This window comes from Mya arenaria, chromosome 11, assembly GCF_026914265.1.
Source record: "Mya arenaria isolate MELC-2E11 chromosome 11, ASM2691426v1".
NCBI lineage: Eukaryota > Metazoa > Mollusca > Bivalvia > Myida > Myidae > Mya > Mya arenaria.
In genome coordinates this window covers 69,940,785-69,961,469 of record NC_069132.1, presented here as the reverse complement: position 1 = coordinate 69,961,469, position 20,685 = coordinate 69,940,785, and the positions used below count along the sequence as shown (strand labels likewise).

The window sequence follows — 20,685 nt, the reverse complement described above, 5'->3', positions numbered from 1 at the left end:
GTCCACTAGGAATCTGCTAGCATTACGCAAAAGCGAGTCCGAAAATTCCCTAACTTCCGAAATGTGCAATTTGACTCGATGAGCGTCCTTGACTACTGCCATGTGTTTATTTTTCCCTTGATCCATATGAGTTCGACCCGCACTGTAATAGTACAATTTGACATTGAACAATACATAACAAGACCCCAATGCGGCTTTTTAAAGCCAGATTTTTCTTTGATGATGCAATTTTGCAAACCTAGGATTTGAGCTAGTGACCTAGTATTTTTAACCAAAAAGACCCATATTTATACTTATCGGAGATATATCATTCATACAAATAACCTGATAAACAGAAACAATTCCATTTGTGTGAGGAAAAATGTTCCAATAAGATCTGTCCCAGAGACCTAGTTTTTGACCCTAGATGACACACTTTATCATCTAAGATTTCATTTTTTTATGACATCGGGAAAATAATTCCTAAAATTTGACCTAGTTTTTTATCTGAGGTGACCCATATTCACCAATGTTTAAGTCAACATGTAGACAAATATTCTGACCAAGTTTCATAAAGATTTGACAAAAATTAATGAATTTTTTATGACCGTGGAATTCTTTCTCCTAAGAATTGACCTTGTGACCTAGATTTTGACCGAGGATGACCCATGTTAAAGAACTGTTAAAGAACTCAAGATATTATGCAGACAAATATTCTGACCAAGTTTCATAAAGATTTGACTAAAATTGTTGAATTTATGACGTGGAAAGATTTTCCTAACATTTGACCTAGTGACTTAGCATTTGACCCGGGATGATCGATATAGAAATAAGCAAGATATTATGCAGAAAAATATTCTGACCAAGTTTCATCAAGATATGAAAAAAAAATGTTGAATTTATGATGTGGAAAGATTTTCCTAACATTTGACCTAGTGACTTAGAATTTGACCAGGGATGACCGATATAGAAAATAAGCAAGATATTATGCAGACAAATATTCTGACCAAGTTTCATCAAGATATGAAAAAAATGTTGAATTTATGATGTGGAAATATTTTTCCCAAGATTTGACCTAGTGACCTAGATTTTGACCCGGGTTGACCCATATTAAAAAATATTCAAGATATAATGCAGAATAGCATTCTGATCATGTTTCATCAAGATTTGATAAAAATTGTTGAATTTATTTCCGTGAAATATTTCTTCTAAAGATTTGACCTAGTGACCTAGTTTTTGACCCGAGATGACCCATATTCATATATATAAGATAACATGCGGACAAATAGTCTAACCAAGTTTGATAACCATTGGATCAAGACTCTTGATTTTATTACATAAAATGAAAACTTTAACGCAGAATTGTTAATGCCCGCCCGACCCCCCAACCGCCCGCCCGGTTTACGCCATTCTATAACCCGTAATTTTTCGTTGAAAAATCCGGCTAAAAAGAGAGTGTGGGCATCTAGTCACGAATTACGGAAATAGAATAACAAGGCTGGCGTGATGGCCCTAGATCACCCAAACGGAGCTCAATATATGAAAATAGACTTTGATGTCAAATACTAATCTATAGATTAGACTGACTGGTTTCAGACAGTTAAAAGATGCCATAAAACTATGCATGAAAAACAAGTCCCAACTCTGGCAGCCATGGGTTTTCTTTCAACAAATCGCCAAAGCCAAACAGGTTTGGCAGAGTGACAACTTACATATAAATTTTTCCGTGAGATTGTTTAAAAATCAGTCCACTCAATTCACACAATAACACATTTTGTATAGAGTAACCTTTAAAACGTTCCTGTTCAATTAGTTCAACATCATTCCATCCGTTTCGTTTCGGTTGTCACGGCAACCGAAAACTATAATGCCTTAAGGCTTTTAAAGAGCATCACCCAAGGATCAATCAAGTGCATTTTGTTTAAAACTGTAGACATAATTTAGGAAAAGTATTCGTTTGTAGCAAATGTAGGAGTAATTTCAAATAACTTACCAACTAATGAATAGGTTTCCTCGAGTTTTTCCCAGTTGACAGTTAGCCCCGGAACATCTTGAAGTAGAGTAAACAGCTTTGTGAATGACGCTTTATTTCTCTCCTTCTCAAGCCATTTGTAAAGAAGAGATCCAGCTTGTTCTATAGACCGTCTATTATCCATCTGAATTTGTTCAATTTGTGCTTTAGAAAATCCAAGAACCAGCCCCAGTGTAAGAAGTCCTTCTCCAATACAGGCAGCAATGGCAACAATGTCCCGCTGACTGATAATACTGTCTGGCCACTTTCCTAATGAAATAAAATAAGACATGTATAGAGGATCTGTCATGGAGTCGTCATATAATACACTAATATTTTTAAGTAATCAACATATTTTTTGTCCAGTGAGAAGACACTTTAATACTTCAAATTTGCCAATACATTTATTTCAGTTAATTAGAAGTCAGTCGTTATTGATCTGAATAAGGTAACAAGTAGATATAAATAATGCCTGGCTCACTGAGTGGGTAGTTTACACAATAGTATGTAGACCACTCAAAGGTTAAAGGTTGTTAGCATTTACATACACAAAAGTTGCCAAGTGTATGAGTGTGAGCTAGACCTATCATAGTGCTAATTACTACTTATTTTTAACAAAATGGTTGATCGAGTAATAATATAATTAAATGTTTATGTTTATGTTTAAACTTTTGGCTACTGAGCTTGTTTCTTTAGTCTTTCTGTTTGACTTTACTAGAATAATGGGTGTCAACTGATAATGAATTTCAACCGGAAGTTATTTGAACATCCTTATTTATGTTTTTGTGTGGCCTTGTATGTTATATAAATGCCAATTTCAGAAGCCCTCATAGGACATAAAACTTGTGTTATATTTGAATTTGACATGATAGTATTGTCTTATTGTGTTACCTTCTTTAAATAAAGTATTATTATTGCTTTTAAGCTAAAATATGTCAATGTTGAAGTGAAACATAATTCCCCCAGACTATACACTCCATGTTCATAATGTAAAAAAATGTGAGAATAATCCAACTTACAATAGTTCGCTTCAATGACTCCCATATAGACAAAACATATACACATTTGTGTAAGGGTCACTTTCTTAGTGCAGGGTCATTCTGTTATACCCGAGTAACGTATTACATGGTACGGTATGGTTCAAATGTCCGTCCGTCCGTCTGTTTATTTAGCTTCCGATAAATTCCTCAAACTGATTGACTAGATCCTAAAATTTCACTAGGATTTTGTTCATAATAGTACACAACGCGAATTGATTTCGAGATTAAAGGTCGAAGGTAAATAAATAGGATGCAGTTATCTTAAGATATATAATGGTTTTCCGATAGTTAATAAAGAATGACGAAGTCAAGGGTCTCCAATTATAAGAAGAAGAATGTTCAAGTCAAGTACCTCAACATCTTAATATTTTGTTAAAGGGTAAATGAGCAATGTCACAGTGACCTTCAGAAGTAAAATATGTTTCAATGAAGACCTCAAAAACGATCAAGCACAGGTTTTCAAATTTCAAAAGCTGTGAGTTCATTACATTCAGTTATATAAACATAGGAGTTGTAGAGTCAATGGGAAAATACGATTTTCTAATAAATACAGGTTTTATATCATGATTATTTGTGACGATGGGTTTTTTTGACACACTGATCATGAAATGTGACAGGTAAATTAACGCGTAATACAGCTTATGCACTGGGCCATCTTTGACCGATGACGTAGGCGAGCTCGCGTTCCAATATCGCGAGAGTTAACCGCGCATGCGCAGTAAGCGCCCATCTGTCAAAATGGCTTCTATGGACAACAATAACGCCGATAGTTCAAATAATTACGAAGATTCTTCGTCTGATGATGAAAACCCATTGAATTTAGATGATTTAAACATACAGGCATATCGCTTTGAACCGCAGCGAGATACAGACGACGAGAATTCCGAAACTGATGGGGATACTGACGAAGAAAGTTTGCAAGATCATAATATTATTGGAAATGATCGAGTTGGCAACGTTGGAGCCTGGTGCCTATGCGGATGTTGTTCAGATATGCAGAAAGAGATTGACTGTTTATGTTGCCGTGAATTGGTTGCAATAAATGGAAAGGAAAATAACGAACAAATTCAGCTTGATTGCATATGTAACCACCCGAAGTTCTCTACCCTCTGTCTGGATAGAGATGTTTTGGGAGTAGCAGCCATAACTGTATCTGCAATGATGGGAACATTTCTACCAGTGCCAGTAACTGACACGTATGTTTTAATGACAAAAAGAAAAATATTTAAATATTGAAAATAATACCACTATTATCATATTATTGATAAACCTGATTGAAATGCTAAAAAAAATATTTTTAATGCCGAAAAAACTGGTTTACCTACATTTACCCTAGAATATCAGTAAATTTATTAGAGTACAGCTTAATTACTATAGCAAAGTAATTTAAGGAAAACTTTAAATAATAATTTAAATTAATGCATATAGAACACATACTAAATAGTTCATGATTTTCCAATAACCATTGGTTATTAAAAATGTTGTAATGCCCGTTTTAAGACGATGTTGATCTTTTTCAGTTTTTTTCGGTTGACGGCATATAGACAATTTACGCTGTGGATCTATGGCAAATTGGGTCGACATAACAGAAGAGTGGTGCCAGCTTGTGTTGTAAACAAGGTTCGCCTACAGTTCCCTAACCTTGATGGAAGAGACAATTTTGTGGGGTTCGAAGAGGCAAACTGAGATTACTATTATTGTTGTGTACAGCAGTTTGAATCGGCATATAAATGTACAATTTAGAAATTTATAGGTGTATTCTTGAAGTCTTTGTGTAAACACATTAGGGCATTAATTAAGATAACATGTATGTTTCACTTTTAACAACCAGTTTCACAGAAAAGCAGTCAATGGATAGTCATAGCCTTTGCATGTTTTAGTTGGCATTGCTTTTGTAAAAAACCTTAGCTCGTAAAATTAAGAAATGTCTAAAATTACATGTTTGTATTGATTCCATGACACTCCTGTATTAAGTACAGCATCTTTTAAAACAGTCATCTTAAAATATTTTTGCTGAAAGTACTTCCAATAGGCTAGTCGCCATACATGTACAATGGTGATGTTCTAGGAAGTGGGTTTACCAACAATTTTGTTGTATTGTTTGAAAAAAATATTTGTCAAACAGAAGACACAATTAATGAGCTCAGCTTTGTGAAGAACATGTTGAATGTAAATAAATATGTTTAAGCACTGCATTGTTTTTTATTACTTGCAAAACGCTTTGAGGAAAGCAAAGGTAAAAATTTAACTCCGGACATTTATGTTATATGACTATTGATAATTGATCTTGACCTACTGACATCGAATATGGTACGAGAATATCTACTGCTCACGGGCAACCTAACCCTGAAGTTTCATGGTCATTCGTCACTCAAGTTAGGATGCCACTCATTTAAAACATTGTATGTACTATGTACTAGTAGCTCAAAAACATAAAGATAAAATCCAACTTTCTACATTTAATCTGTTGTAATGAAAATGACAATCACATTTTAAATGAAGCATAAATTAATGATAATATTTAAAACCAGTAAAAAGCAAAACTTAACATTATAAAATTAACAAGATAAACAAAATCCATAACAGAATGCAATAACAAATAACATTTAAGTCACAATGAATCCGAGGTCATAATCATTTTCCAAATCGAGAGACTCGACCTTGAACTATGATCTCTTTTCTTGGTTTTTCATTCCTACTGATGTTCGGTGGGAGCGATCTTCTGTTGGGCCGTGTGCAATTTAATTTTTCAGTTTCTAGCGTTTTTTCCATCAAAATTTCTAAATATTCATATGACTTTTTCTCATACATTTTCTTCGCAATCCATGATTTGGAAAGTTTGGAAAATTCTGTTCTAAACCGTTTCTCCCCTTTCCTGCTTCCTGTTTTTACTGTTGCCTGCGCCCTGTTTACATTATGGTTATGGTCAAGGGCAGCCAGCTGGGTTCTTGCTATCATGCCTTCCAGGCTGTAATGGATCCGCTTCGGCATGTACTTCAGCAGCAAAGCATGATAGCTTTCCAAAGCACCAGTATGACAAAATAGAGTTAACTGTCTGATATCCTTAACCAACAGCTTGTTGGTTACAACATTTGTAAGTGCCTGGTGCTCTGGTGACTGCATCTTTAGCCATTTCGTTTTTCTTTCAACTGTTGGCTCTAGCCGTCCATGGCAACATTCAGTGACATGATGTCCAGGAAATACATGGCGGTTACACACATGATGGACGATGGATAGCCACTTTTCCACCAACACATCTCCATTTCCATCACATGTGGCACAACACCACCATAGGTGATTCACCACCGACTTAATCCAAGTCGAAAGCCTCTCGCAACCTTTTTGCTTACTTTTCTTGCTAAGTTTTTTCCCAACTGATTTGGCAAGATGCCATACATCAAACTGATGATTTATATCAGGCCATTTGTCAGTCAGGTATTTCCTTATTTGCACATGGCGGTCAGTAGCCAAAACATCAACAGTTATTTCATTGTCTTGAAGATGACCAAGGCATTTTTCCAAACCATGTTTCTCCATGTGGACAGAGCTGCTGGTTTCTGTACACTGAGTTACATGGAAACCTAAAATGACATTTGTTTGAATGTCCATCACCGTGTAGGTTCCATACTTGGCAGAAAATCCAGGGCTATCACATCTGCCATCACCAGCTAAACACACTATTTTTCCTTTATATGTTTCTAACAATTCAGACTGGTGTGAATTCCAGGCATCATTTACAAGTCTGAAGAGGTGAGACGACTGAATGGCATTGTAAGAGGTTCTGTGCAAGAAGCGTAAGCCAAGAAGTGCTGCAAACTGTGTGAGCACACTATAGTTCTGGCCACTGAACAAGGCTGCAGCAGCAATCTGTAGATTTCCATGAGGAAATCTCCCAGATGATTGCTGTGTACTCCATTGAAAGTCATGGAAGTTAGAACACTGGAAATACACAGTCAGAGATGATCCTTTCATGTAAGTGTTTGTAATCATGCATTGTTTGTCACACTTGATGCAACGAACACCAGCTAGAAGTTCATTCAAACACTGGCCATAAACAATAAAACTACTTTCATTCAAGTCTTCTACAGACAAAGAACTTCCTGAGCTTGAACTGGTGATTTCCTCGGTCGCAGGTTCAAAGGTTGGATCACACTTTTCATCATCAACACACATTTCTGACTCGTCCGAGGTCAACTCAAACTCGAGATCTGTAGAGTCCAGTAGGTGAACTGAGCTGATGTCAAGTTGCGGAAGTTCACCCAGTTTCCGCGACTGTGTAGACATCTTGGGGCGAGCTGGTGAAGACATCTTGGGGCGGGCTGGTGTAGACATCTTGGGGCGAGGGGGTGAATACATCTTGGGACAAGTATATGAATGGTCAATAGATATACTGGCGGGGTCACACTGGGTGGAGCTGTCAACTGGTTGATCCTCTGTCTGTGTTTCAGCATGCTGGGCAATATAACATGTCTGTGTGCTGGCGTCCACCATGGCCCTTCGAGGCATCTGAAAATAAGTTATTTACAATGATCAACCAATATGCCTATACATGAGTATGCAACTGAATCCACATGATTCTGTCAAGAAATCTGCCAATGTTGCAGTTTGTTAACATGAACCTAAAACTGTCAATTTTCCAGTACTAAATAGCACCCCAGAATGCCAAGAATGCACCAGATTGCAACAATTTTTTTCCGAGGGGACATGTCCCCGAACCCCCCCCCCCCCCTGCACAATTATGAATTCACATAAATTGAGGGCTAGCTATGCCCCTGGTCATGACAAATGCAGTGAAGGATAGGCATCAGCAAGTAGTTACTCCCATTAAGTAAGTGAGGCAAAAACTTGATAAGAATTAGCGCTCCACACAGAGTTTCAATTTTTATACCCGACCCAAAATACTTCTTAACTTTATCCTTTCATAATATAGCCTAAAAGCAAACATTTTTATCGACAATGAACTAAATCTTAATTTCTGGCTATGAATGCATCATGTTAATTTAAAAAGATGAGTAGCCATCTGATACTCTACATTTTTTTACAAATAGAGTTCTTTAATCTGCACTTTCACAGATTTACCATTTGACAACTTTTTTATAATTGTCTTTGAATGAGCAAATTTTTGTATTTTTGCAAACCAGTACTAAAAGAGTGCTGACAACAAATCAAATCGCAGATATTCATTTTTAGATCAAACATTTATATTTTATGCATTTTTCTTAAAGCTGCACTCTCACAGATTGAACGTTTTGACAACTTTTTATTTTTTTTCTTTGAACGAGAAGTTTGCTCATTCCAAGACAAAAAATAAAAAAGGTGTCAAAACGAGAGTGCAGTTAAAGAGAACAAAATAAATAATCAGAAAAAAATAGAGACTACAGTCTATGAAACAAACAATGATGTTTACATTTATAAGTACAGTGTACAAAAGTATATCCAACACTTTTGTAAGAAATGTTTAGTCACTACATTTGTAGAGCAGTCTTATGTTTAGTTTTTTGGTCCATACCTTTCTTGGAACTGCTGAAGAAACAACTGGATGAGCTGGACTTGTACAATGGAGAACTGTGTTCGTCACATCTCCCAGAACATCACGAGAAGGACCCATCTGAAAAAGCAAGCCAAGAATTTTCATTTTAATGAATATCAAAGCAACAAATATATTGGTGGCATTGTGCATTCTTTATTCCATTTCATTTAAACAAAAAACTGCTGAAGCTGTCATCTCCAAAAGCTTGTTAAATTTCAGCTCAAAATTCCCTTTGAATGGAAAAGAAGGCATATACCAGTTAGAAATACCATATTATTAAGTTTAATCAAATGACATGCAGTAGTTTTGCAAGTTATGCTATGGACCAAAAAATAACAAAGGGCAAAAGTAACAGTTTTTACGTTCTGCACTTTACCATCGTATCAAGTTAAATTAAATCCTTCCGTTTGTTTTCAAGTTATGCTCCGGACAAGAACAAGTGCAACCAACCAACCTACTGACCAACCACAAAGAGACTAATAACCACTCTCATACTTTTTTGTCAGGTATATTCAAAATCAATAAAGTAATCATACTTACATTTATATTTGCAATATTAAGATCAATTGAACCATACTATTATAAATGTCAGGTTGATGCAAACAAACTAAATCAGTATGCAAAATGCTCAAAGTCAAACTATATTATACCAATGGCTTTTTCGGTACTGATGGAAGCTGACTCTCTGTATATACTGTGAGACGGGTAGGTTGACCATTGTGCTCTGCATTGGGACATTCACTTGACTGAAATGACACAATAAAACAACATGCAAATCCAAGATCCCATTTGATCATGAGTGTAGGATGATATCCCCCCCGGATGATTGCCCCCCCCCCCAGACATTAGCCCCTAGGACCATATCCCCCCCCAGATGATAGCCCTCCCAGACAATAGCGCCCCCCCCCCCCAGACAATAGCCCCCCCCCCCCCAGACAATAGCCCCCTACATATATATAAATGACTTTACATATATACAATCTTTTAAATTTGCATATTTATAAAACTCATAAAACATAAAAAAGTATTATTTGACGTTCAATTAGACAAACAACTTTGATGTTTCCACCATGTGAATAGTATACTATTATGCAATTAATGTGTAAGGTCAATCGGTAATTATTAACTGGATTGCACTAAAACATCTTCAAAAGAAATAAAACATATAATGTCATTATCGAATAAAGGATTATCACCCTATTAAATAATTAAAGGTCAATGCAAATGATAATTAAAGGTGAGAACTTACTGATAAAAGATTATTAAATAAGTCCTTAGTCAACAAATTACAGAGAAAACAATTAACTTTTAAAATAATAAATGTCTCATTGTAAAATCACATGCTTTTTCCGTTTATTTTTCACTATTCATGATTTTTTTTCATTGATTTATGCCTTCGGGTTGTTTCATATGATAATAAAAATCATTGTTTTGCAAATTTGCTTAAATAAAATGGTTATAATATGCATTTTAATATTGGGGGGATATCGTCCATTTTTTCACTAAGACGGGGGGGCTATCTTCCGGGAGGGCTATGGTCCTAGGTGCTAATGTCTGGGGGGGGGGGGGGGGGGGGGCAATCATCTTGGGGGGATATTATCCGTACCACTTTGATCATACATGCTATTGGCCTTTACAAGTGATTTTAAAAATTTTATGTATTAAAAGTAAAACATGGTAACATCACTTTACAGTAATGAATGTGCTGTAATTCATTTAAATGAAATTGTGTACTGAAGTTTTATTTTTAAAGAGATCAAAGCTTAAAGGCAGGGCTCAACTGTTTAAACATGCAGATGGCAAGCACTAGATGTATATACCAGTATTGGGGCTTTTTCTAGGTTATTCTATATTATTTTATTATAAAGATTGCTGAATAAAAATAGCTTTAAAAAGTGTTTTTGACAAGATAAATAAATCATCATTTTTTTAATCCAACGTATATTGAAACTAATTAAAAAAAACATCAATTGTTACATGTCATTGCACATAAGTGTAGATATTCTTACATATATATATTTGCAAACTGATTTCAACTGAACCTCAAAGGCCCTGCAGAAAGGGCTCATTTTATGACATGCAACTGGACTAACCATAAAGTCACTTTTTAATTTTCATGTGCAGAAAAGTTTTATGGCCTACAGCTGGTCAAGTTTGTGTATACAGAAGCAAAACATATGTTTTATGACATGCAGCTGGTCAGGACTGTCTGGACAGTGCAAAAACTAGTTGCTGGGGTAACTAGTACATATATTTGATACAAGATAAGCTATGAAATGAATTAAAGTAATTATTAAGTTTAATGGTTAAGTATTCTGTCTATTGAGGAAACAAACATTAGGCATATTGGTCATCAATCTAAGTCCAACTTCCAAGTCTTTACTCAATTTCCATTTATTCAATAAATATTTTCATGAAACAATTTTGTCAAGATATAATATTTTACATTTACAACAGCCTACTGTTTGTATTCAAATAATTTGATAGTTAAAAAAGGTAAAAACATGTTTTAAGATAAAACAGCAGACTCCCTGATAATACAAATGACTATAATATTAAAAGAAAATCTGTCACTACAAAGAAATCAAATTGCAGTAAAAACAATATTTAATGAAGATCAACGGATAATTTTGACTTTGGTTGATCAAATTATATTTAGCTTGCAGAAATAGATCAGTATACATAACTTAATGGCTGGTCATGATGTGCATTATAGATATGACACCAATTTGTCCCTAACTGATATTTATGGAAGCATGTAATAAGTAATGACCAATGCATCTAAATGGCTGTCAAAGAGTTTTGTGACAATTTTATGACAAGGGCAGACTGGAGACTGCAGGGATACACAAGAAATTTCAAAATACTAGGAACCTATCCCTGAATGCCAATTTTCTAAGCTAAAAAGGTATAAATGTTCTTGCGCATGCGCGAAAAAGTAAACATCGCGGAAAATAAAATGTGGAAAAAAAATTAAATATTTATAGATCCTAGTGTCACCAGAGGACAGTTTCGATATATTTTGAATGTGTAAACCACAGTTTGTAAGTTTAGCCCTAAAAATGTCAATGTAAGTGTTCCCTACTTCGGTGCCGGTGCGTGTCTGGAAACCCCTTGTACCCCACCCACCTGCTCACACTTGGGCACGAAACACAGACCATGGAGCGTTACATTATGACCCTTGGACTCCTCACTGGCTTTGTCATGGCACTCTGCACAACCAAGACAAGAGACTGCTCGCCTCTCCTCCAGCTTCCATCCGTCCAAACTGGAATTTTTGCACGAATACTCCGTCATCGGTTCCACCTTGGGATTGATGAGCAAGCATCCCCCAGTAGAGCCTGCACGCTACTTACATGCCTACTACTTCTCTGTGGGGATATCGAGAGTAATCCAGGTCCAGCAAATACACCAGTCTACCCTTGCGGTCTTTGTGAAATGCCGGTTACATGGGAACACCACGATGGCCTATGCTGTGATGGTTGTGACATATGGCATCATAGATCATGCATTGAGCTGTGCTCAGCTGACTATGACCTACTCGCCAAACATAAAAGCGTCCAGTGGCTCTGCTGCAAGTGCGACAGCGTCAACATGACATCATTTACTTTTAGAAGTTTCGAGCTCAGTACTACAAATAGTTTCCATTGTCTTGCTGCACATGATTTGAATTCCACCGTTGATTCACTTGCTTCTAATCCTGTGTTCGACCCCAGCCACGTAAGCAGTCCCACCGACAGGCTAAGTACATCTCGCAGGCGTCAGTCATCCTCCCACAGCCAATCCAGTACGAATACTTCATCGCTCTTCTGTGTTTCAGAGAAGCGGAATCTTCGCATCATGAACGTCAACTGCCGCAGCCTAGGTGGTGGAAGGCATGCACATCTCGAAGCCGCCCTGAACTACATCAAACCTGATATAGTATGCGGAACAGAGTCATGGCTCAAGGGAGTCAAACCAGGTAAACCTCCTTCCCCTGACGCAACCAAATCCAGCGAAGTTTTCCCAACCCACTACCGTGCTTACCGTAATGACAGAGGTTCCCTTGGCGGAGGCGTGTTTGTATTGATACACGAAGACCTTGTAGCTGAGGAGAAACCAGAGCTAGTGACTGAATGCGAGCTTGAATGGGTCAAAGTGAAACTTAAAGGTCGGAAAGACCTTCTCGTAGCCTCATTCTACATGCCACACAGGAGAATGGAGGATGTGAATGAACTGAGGAAGTCGCTTGAGCTGCTAGACAAACAGAAGGATAAAGTTACCTTCCTGGCCGGAGACTTCAACTGCCCTGACATCAACTGGCAGAACCTCACAGTGGAGGACGGTGCCTCCGACAAGGCAGTTCAACAGGCGGTACTAGACCTCTCCGTCGACTTCAACCTCACTCAGACCCATGATGAGCCCACCCGAGAAAACAGAATGTTGGACCTGACCTTTACTAACAACCCGTCTCTGATAAAATCAAGTACCACTGCTCCAGGGATAAGCGACCATGATATTGTCGTCGTGGATTCGAATACAAGACCCTACTACAGCAAACAGAAGCCAAGGCGATGCTTTATCTTCTCTAAAGCTAACTGGGATGACCTGAAGACGAACGTTGCCGCCATCTCAAATAAAGTTGTACAACTTTATAAAGACGAAACATCAGTTCATCAACTATGGAACACATTTAAAGAAGACCTCCAATCAGCAATTTCCAAACATATCCCGTCAAAGATGAAAACACGAAAGAACTCAACACCCTGGATAACCAGATCCGTCAAACGCCATCTACGACGCAAAGGCAAACTTTACAAAAAGGCCAAGAAAACCAACAACTGGACCAAATATAAACAGTGCCAAAAGGACTGCAAGCGCCACCTACGGCAAGCCGAATGGACCCACATCAACAAAGTTATTGATGAAGGCCTGAAAGAAAACAACACCAAACCCTTTTGGCAGTACGTCAAATCCAAGAATGAAGACAACATAGGCATCGCACCTCTACGCAGTCAAGGTCATCTTGTCACTGACCCAAAAGGTAGGGCCGAGATCCTCGTCGAACAATTCCAATCCGTCTTCACCAAGGATGACACAAACCAGAAGACTCCACCCTTGCCAAAACGAGTTGACAGCGAAACTCCACCACTCACAATTGGGGCTGAAGGAGTACTAAAACTCCTAAGAAACATCAAGGTCAACAAGGCGGCAGGACCAGATGAGCTACCAAACCGCGTTCTCCAGTCTTGTGCTGCGGAAGCCACACCTGCCATCACTGCCATATTCCAGCGCTCAGTTGACACCGGTGAGCTGCCATATGACTGGAGGAATGCCAACGTAGCGCCTGTCTACAAAAAGGGGGATCGTCACACTGCTGAGAACTACCGTCCTGTGTCTCTCACTTGCGTTGTCTCCAAACTACTGGAACACATCATCTGCCACCACATCCTCAACCATCTAGACAACAACAACGTTCTTACATCTCTGAACCACGGTTTCAGGTCGGGTTACTCGTGCGAATCCCAGCTCGTCGTCACTGCACATGATCTCCTTGGGCATTTCGATCGCAACAAGCAGGTGGATACCATCATACTGGACTTCAGCAAGGCGTTCGACACAGTGCCTCATCAACGACTGCTCCTCAAGCTAGAGAATTATGGAATTCGAGGACCACTACTGAAATGGATCTCCCACTTCCTGACTCTGCGAGAAATGTGTGTCGTCGTTGAAGGTGAGAAGTCCCGGCAAGTCCCCGTTGGATCCGGCGTCCCCCAAGGCACTGTGCTCGGACCCTTGCTGTTCCTCTGCCATATCAACGACTTGCCCGAGAGAGTGAAGTCCACCATCCGACTTTTTGCTGACGACTGCCTGCTATACCGGGCGATTAACTCGTTCCGAGACCACAAACAGCTGCAACAAGACCTAGACGCTCTACAACAATGGGCCAATGACTGGGGGATGAAGTTTAACGCGAAGAAGTGCTACCTTCTGAGCTCAAAGCACAAATCCAGCTTCTTCTACCAGATCAACAACTCCATACTACAACGTGTAGAAACCAACCCCTACCTCGGCATAACATTCTCCGAAGATATGAAGTGGAATAACCACATAACCAACATAGCAAAGAAGGCCAATTCAACCCTTGGATTTCTACGTCGCAACCTCCGGTACTGTCCAAAAGAATGCAGGAGGAACGCATACCTGGCTCTAGTTCGGTCCAAGCTCGAGTATGGCTGCGTCATTTGGGACCCCTACTCAACCAGTGACATCAACCGACTAGAGAAAATCCAGCGATCGGCAGCACGCTTCATCACTAGGGATTACCGCTCTCGACATGATGGTGCAGTCACAGAGATGCTGTCCCAACTAGACCTCCTCCCACTTCAAGAGAGACGTCGCCACCAGCGGTTGACCTTTCTGTACAAGATGGTGAAAGGGCACGTACCGGCCATCAATATTGAACACTATCTCACACCTTTGAGACCGAAACGAACAATTAGGGCTAAACGTTTTGAAAACTTTATCACCAAAAACATTGTGGAAAACTCAGTGAATAATAACAAACAGTGCTTTTCAAATATAGATAGTAGATCAGCCAATTTCAAGAACTCATTCTTCGTGAGAACTGTTCCAGAGTGGAATCAATTAAGTGACAGTGTGGTAGATTCATCAACCATAGATTGCTTCAAATCAGCTCTACTTACAGACAAATAAAAACTAATTTTATGCGCACACCCCCGTCAAGTGAAAGCCAGTATTGGTAGCTTTGACGTACCCATACAGATACAGAAGTAATGACTTTAATAAAGGTTACTGAAAATGAGTACTTAATCCGGTCAAGTCAACATAATTCATTTTCACAAAAACGCCATGTGTGCATAACTTATTTATAAACACAAACATTTGGAACAAATTAATCCTAGACCTAGTTATTATATTTTCTCAACATGTTTACTATCAATTCTACATAAGATGAATGGACATGACATTTTTTGAAGGTTTGCGTAAAAAAGGTTTTTAGAACTGTCATCATTTTTTTTAATGTGATTGGTAGAATGTGACAATAATTTATTCATATCATATATTGTCTTTTTACTTTGTACATGTCATGTAGGTCATCATATTTATAACTTAAAACACACCACGCCTGCTTTAAAAAATATTCATAGAGTATTGAAATTAAATAAAACCATAAGAAATAAAATACATGTCTTACCTTTCCTCTTTGTACAATAGTTGGCACTGAGCCTGGTACGAGATCATATTGGATTTTACCTTCCATGTATTCAACCCGGAGGTTTTTCTGGTAACACTTCCGATGAAAATGTTTATTACACACAACAATTTTTTGTGGTTTACACATCAAGTCCAATCTGTTGACATTCGACAACCATGTCTTTCTGTCCGCTTTCTTTCTAACACTTGGGACATTGTGTACTTTGTCACCTTTCGTTGTGCTACTACTGCAGCCCGCAACAATACACTTCGTCATTTATTAAATCAAAATGCTAACAACATGTATATCTTAGAAATTAAAACAACCGTTTCACGAAATGTCAATATTTCCGCGAATACAGCGTATTCGGAATACTTCGCATTACAATGGCAATTGCGCATGCGCAAAGCGGGGTGCTATAAAAAATTGCCGAATTTACCGGAACGTTGTAAAATATCGCTTATCGCAATTCGCAACATCGATTTAAAGCATAATATGAAGTGAATACAATAATGATGTATGTGCCTGTCAAAAGCAATAAAAATCAAATTAAAAAGTAAACAGTGACCATTATTCTCGGGGTCCCAAAACACAATCTCATGAAAGGTCTTTATAAACTCTTTATATATACCAAGTTTGCTCGCAATATGTCGACCCTTACATAAGTTATTCAATATCAACCATTTTTCTGTGACTAGAAGCCTTGACCTTGACCTTGATCCTTTGGGCCACACAAAAAAACGCAATCCCATGAAAGCTCTCCATTTTCTCTTCCTATATACAATGTACCAAGTTCAGTCACTAGATGTCAAACCTAGCTAAAAATATTCGATACATATTCATAAGGTAACATTGACGCTCAGCCCTCCCACCAGCCTGCCCAAACAATGACACAAGTCATTCTTAAAACTTGTTTTCCCTTTGTGAAAATCTGGTTAAGAATATAAAAATGTGCTTGTCAAAAGAAATCAAAAGAAAATTAAAAAAAGTCAATCAAGGGCCATAATTGGTATTTAGGGTTTAAATACGCCCTAAAACTGTAACCTAAGTTCCAAAGTCAATAAGGGGCCATAATTTGTATAAAGGATAATATGGAGTTATCTTACCTCATTATGTGATGACCCTGAACAACTGTGTGAAGTATTAAGTCAATTGAATGAAGGGTATTGGACTTATAAGACAAAATCCCAACTTGCCCTAGAAGTTTAACCTAAGTTCCTAAGTCAATCAGGGCCATAACTTGTGTTAAGGATAATAAGGAGTTATGAAACCTCATTGTGTGATGGTCCTGAATCACTCTGTGAAGTATAAAGTAAATTGAATGAAGGTTATAGAAGTTATTAATAAATATCCCAACCTGCCCTAAAACTTATATTTAGTCAAATAAGAAAACAACATCTGATCAACTGCATTTGCTCGAAGACTACAACAGTGAAGAGGCAGGGAAATACTCGACTGAGAAGAGAAAGTACTTGTTTGACAAACGTACCGCTCTATTATCATCCATACAACAAGGAGGACCCAGAAGGGAAGTAAAACAGAACAACCCGGACGGCCTGGTGAGACGGATCAAACGTAGGGCAGAAAACGAGTTTGAGAGGATTTAAAGTGCGCCCAAAATAAGCGTTATTAGGCGTTGTTATTAAACAGTGGACACTTGGGTGTAGAATGTAGTGATTACCATCGAAATGTAAATATTATAGTACAGCTTTGCTAAACCTATGTTTTGTAAACAATAAATATAAATTCAGTTTGTTATCATATGTGTTTATAAAATAAAGATAAAGGACTCTTGCGAGCGTTCTTACCTATGGGGTGTATATATGTGTTTATTAGGTATTATTGTCTTATTAAATCTATTCAATTAATAATACAACTGAAGTGTGGCTTTTAAATTAAAATACAACAACTTTTCAAAAACGTTACAACTAAAATATCCTTTCAGATGCATTACATACTGAGTGACCCACGCATATGAGACTTTAATAAATAAAATAAATGTGTTTTGGGAGCAAACTAAACTGTGTAAAACTTGCTCCCCCACTCTTTTGGAGGCTGCTTAGTAACAGCTTCATGATTATTATATTTTGCGTTTTTTATGCAACATAATGCTGTTTTATTTAGAAAGTTATTCGTTTACAAATAATGATAAAACGATAGGAAACCGTTACCTGTCAGAGGCCCTGGGTTTATTTCTATTCCTGCCATGAAAAGAAGCAGTCCTATGAACGATAATGAGCCCGTCATCAGTGACATCAGGAAAATGTCACCCAGAACACTGCTTCCTTTGACACTAGCATTATGTATTCCAGCAGAATTGAAGGAGCCAATCCTCCCACGGTATGTTTGAAGGTCTACACCCATTCTTCTAACCGTTGTAGACCAGTACTTTATTTCCTTTAAAACAGATTCAGTTTGATTAAAAGCACGAGTGGGAAACAGTGGCTCCAGCTCTTTTAGGAGCTGTATATAAAAAGGAGCCAATGACACTTCTGAGCTAGAGCAAAAGAACTGACATCATCATAAAACATAAGTTTGACTCCTTATTTTATCTAATATCACAATTATGAGGGCTTTTTTGAGAAATCGGGGAATGCAGTGCCATATAAATATGTTTAATCTTCACACATATCGGTTATTTGGTAAACATTTTGTTTATGGGGTTATTAAACCGATTCTCCCATCAAACACATGCATGTTTACAAACGAAAGTAGAACATTTTCACCAATTTACAGCTGACTTTCACTCAAGAAGCTTACATTTAAGATAAAACCAGTATTATCGAATGCTTTTATTTTGTCGGGAATAAAAATGACCGCCTGTTTACCAGACTAAGCATGTTTATACTCTTTTTCTGGGTTGATCTGGAGCCAGAACAGAGTTGTTATCTAGAATAAAATCACAAATTAGAAAAAATAATTTTCAACTTTTTTGTATGTTTTAGTTTTTAAAGCTAACAGTTATTCATTTATAAGGCAATTGAGTATAGATGGTGGACAGAAGCATCAAGACTTCTGTTCAATGTTGAGAGGATTTGTGATTTTGAAATCACACGCATTGTTTTGGAAAGAAAGTGCAAATGTACAAATAGCAGGCACAGACTGTCATACCCCACACCGAAATAAGTACAGAAGCATTTTAAGTGTTAGCTATTAAAGCTGAAAAATTCCTAAGTACCTGTATATGATTCGGAAAAAGTATAGCATTTAACAAAGGGCAATCAATTAATGTAACCAAAATACCGAGTTAGTATTCCTGTGCACTGCACTGTTCCTCAATAAGATCAACATGTGTTTGAAGTCTGAAGTCAATACCTTAAAGCCTTTTTGAGTTATGCCCATATTAATTACAAACATATATATACAACATGCAATAAAATACCAAAGACAAAGCTATGGTTTGATTATACTACACTTCTCCTCACAAAGATATATTGAAATATGAAGTTTGAGGTAAAATCCTCAAAGACTCTTATTGGTATGCTTCAGACAAAAACAATAAGTATAACAAATTCAAGGGGTCATAGCTCTGTGAAATATAATTTAACTGAAAAGGGCTGATAATACGCCCAAGTGCAAAACTTCGGTATATTGTAAGTAAACCTTCCCATAAAGTTTAATTGAAATAAAGGCAGTATGGTTGCAGAGGAATACCCCTGTCTCAATTCGCTGAATCGCACTAGGCCGGTAACTGACTATAATACAAAGTTATATATAATTTATGTTAACAATAACAATAAAAATGCTAGCTCGTCTTTATATATATGTTTAAGCTAATTGTCATGTTCAAAATATTACAAATTGTTAAACATATGCCATTCATTCACGAAATTAAAATTAAAACAAGTTTAGAGACAGTGAGCACAATGCCTTCATAAGCCAGATTTTTTTTTAAAAATCCTGGTTATAAGGTGGTTTCCACTCAATAACTTAAGTTAGCATTGAATAACTTGATGTATTTGTATGATGTGAAGACCAATTGGAACACCTCGTTACTTAGGGGCAAAACTTTAGACATGCGTCCCTTTTAGAACCGAAGTTCAAATAGTTGAAATTGTTGCCGGGGGGGGGGGATCATTTAAAAAAAAGAAGCCTGGACGGCATTTTAGAATGACTGGGGGGGGGGGGGGGGTAGTCATTCTTAAATGCTGTCCAGGCCTTTTTTTAAGATGGTTAGTCCAGGATAACCATCATTAAAAAAAAGCCTGGACGGCATTTTAGAATGAATGGGGGGGGGGGGGATTCTAACAATTCTTGTCCGAAATGGTGCTTTTGATATTCTATTAGTTTTCTCTGATATATGACATATTAAGTGAACTTGGACAATTTTACTGTGGACGGGCCGGATGACCCCTGTACTGTAGCATGCAATGATTTTAATATTTCGAAGTACGACTTGAAAAATGAAATCGAAAGTTCAAGTTCAGTATCAGTATGCGACATCGATAAATATCTTTAACAGATTATTATTTTATCAATCAATCAAAATATCAAACAAACAATTAATCCCATTAAATATATTAATATAAAAATATAACTCTTACTGCTTTAAGAACTGATGAACGGAGTCCCGGTCTCTCTCCACAAGGCTAGGTCCGAATAACAAAAAACATGTCGTCGACCGCTTTAAGAAAGCATAAGGTTCCAAAGGGTTTAAAAGCTGTCTGACTCCGGGCCAATACATCAATACATTTGAAATAAAAAAAATATATAAGAATATGTTGCATTCTGTACATAATAAACATACAGTACATTATATACAATACTCTGCGAATACTTGAGGTAAAAGGATGTATAAGGTTGATTTGTGTCGATAAGTTTCCCCCAGGCGTACCCCCACGATAACTACATACTGTACAGTATGCATTATCAAGTTTCATAATTGCTGACGTAATCATGGAAAAACCCACCTGCGTTTAGCTCACCT

At 37.4% G+C, this 20,685-nt stretch overlaps 2 protein-coding genes across 4 annotated transcripts in view; one reads left to right on the top strand and one right to left on the bottom strand.

Moving 5' to 3' along the window:
- Positions 1-20,389, bottom strand: part of LOC128209587 (interferon-induced very large GTPase 1-like) — a 40,681-nt gene extending 20,292 nt beyond the window's left edge. The window contains exons 1-4 of one of the 3 annotated variants that reach the window (XM_052913678.1): positions 20,303-20,366; positions 9,211-9,306; positions 8,540-8,638; positions 5,602-7,536 (exon numbers count right to left, since the gene is read on the bottom strand). In XM_052913678.1, coding sequence (XP_052769638.1) covers positions 5,665-7,536; positions 8,540-8,638 — 1,971 coding nt within the window. In that variant the 5' untranslated portion in view covers positions 9,211-9,306; positions 20,303-20,366 and the 3' untranslated portion in view covers positions 5,602-5,664. Of the gene's footprint in view, positions 1-1,972; positions 2,261-5,601; positions 7,537-8,539; positions 8,639-9,210; positions 9,307-15,758; positions 16,107-17,929; positions 18,156-20,302 lie in introns of those variants that run through there. The other 2 variants (XM_052913677.1, XM_052913676.1) reach the window with 2 other exon arrangements.
- On the top strand, positions 3,675-5,152 carry LOC128209591 (P2X purinoceptor 7-like). The gene is made up of 2 exons (XM_052913688.1): positions 3,675-4,226; positions 4,551-5,152. Exons 1-2 carry the CDS (start codon positions 3,742-3,744, stop codon positions 4,714-4,716), a joined length of 651 nt encoding a protein of 216 aa, XP_052769648.1. The 5' UTR covers positions 3,675-3,741; the 3' UTR covers positions 4,717-5,152.
- Positions 20,390-20,685: the final 296 nt, after the last annotated feature.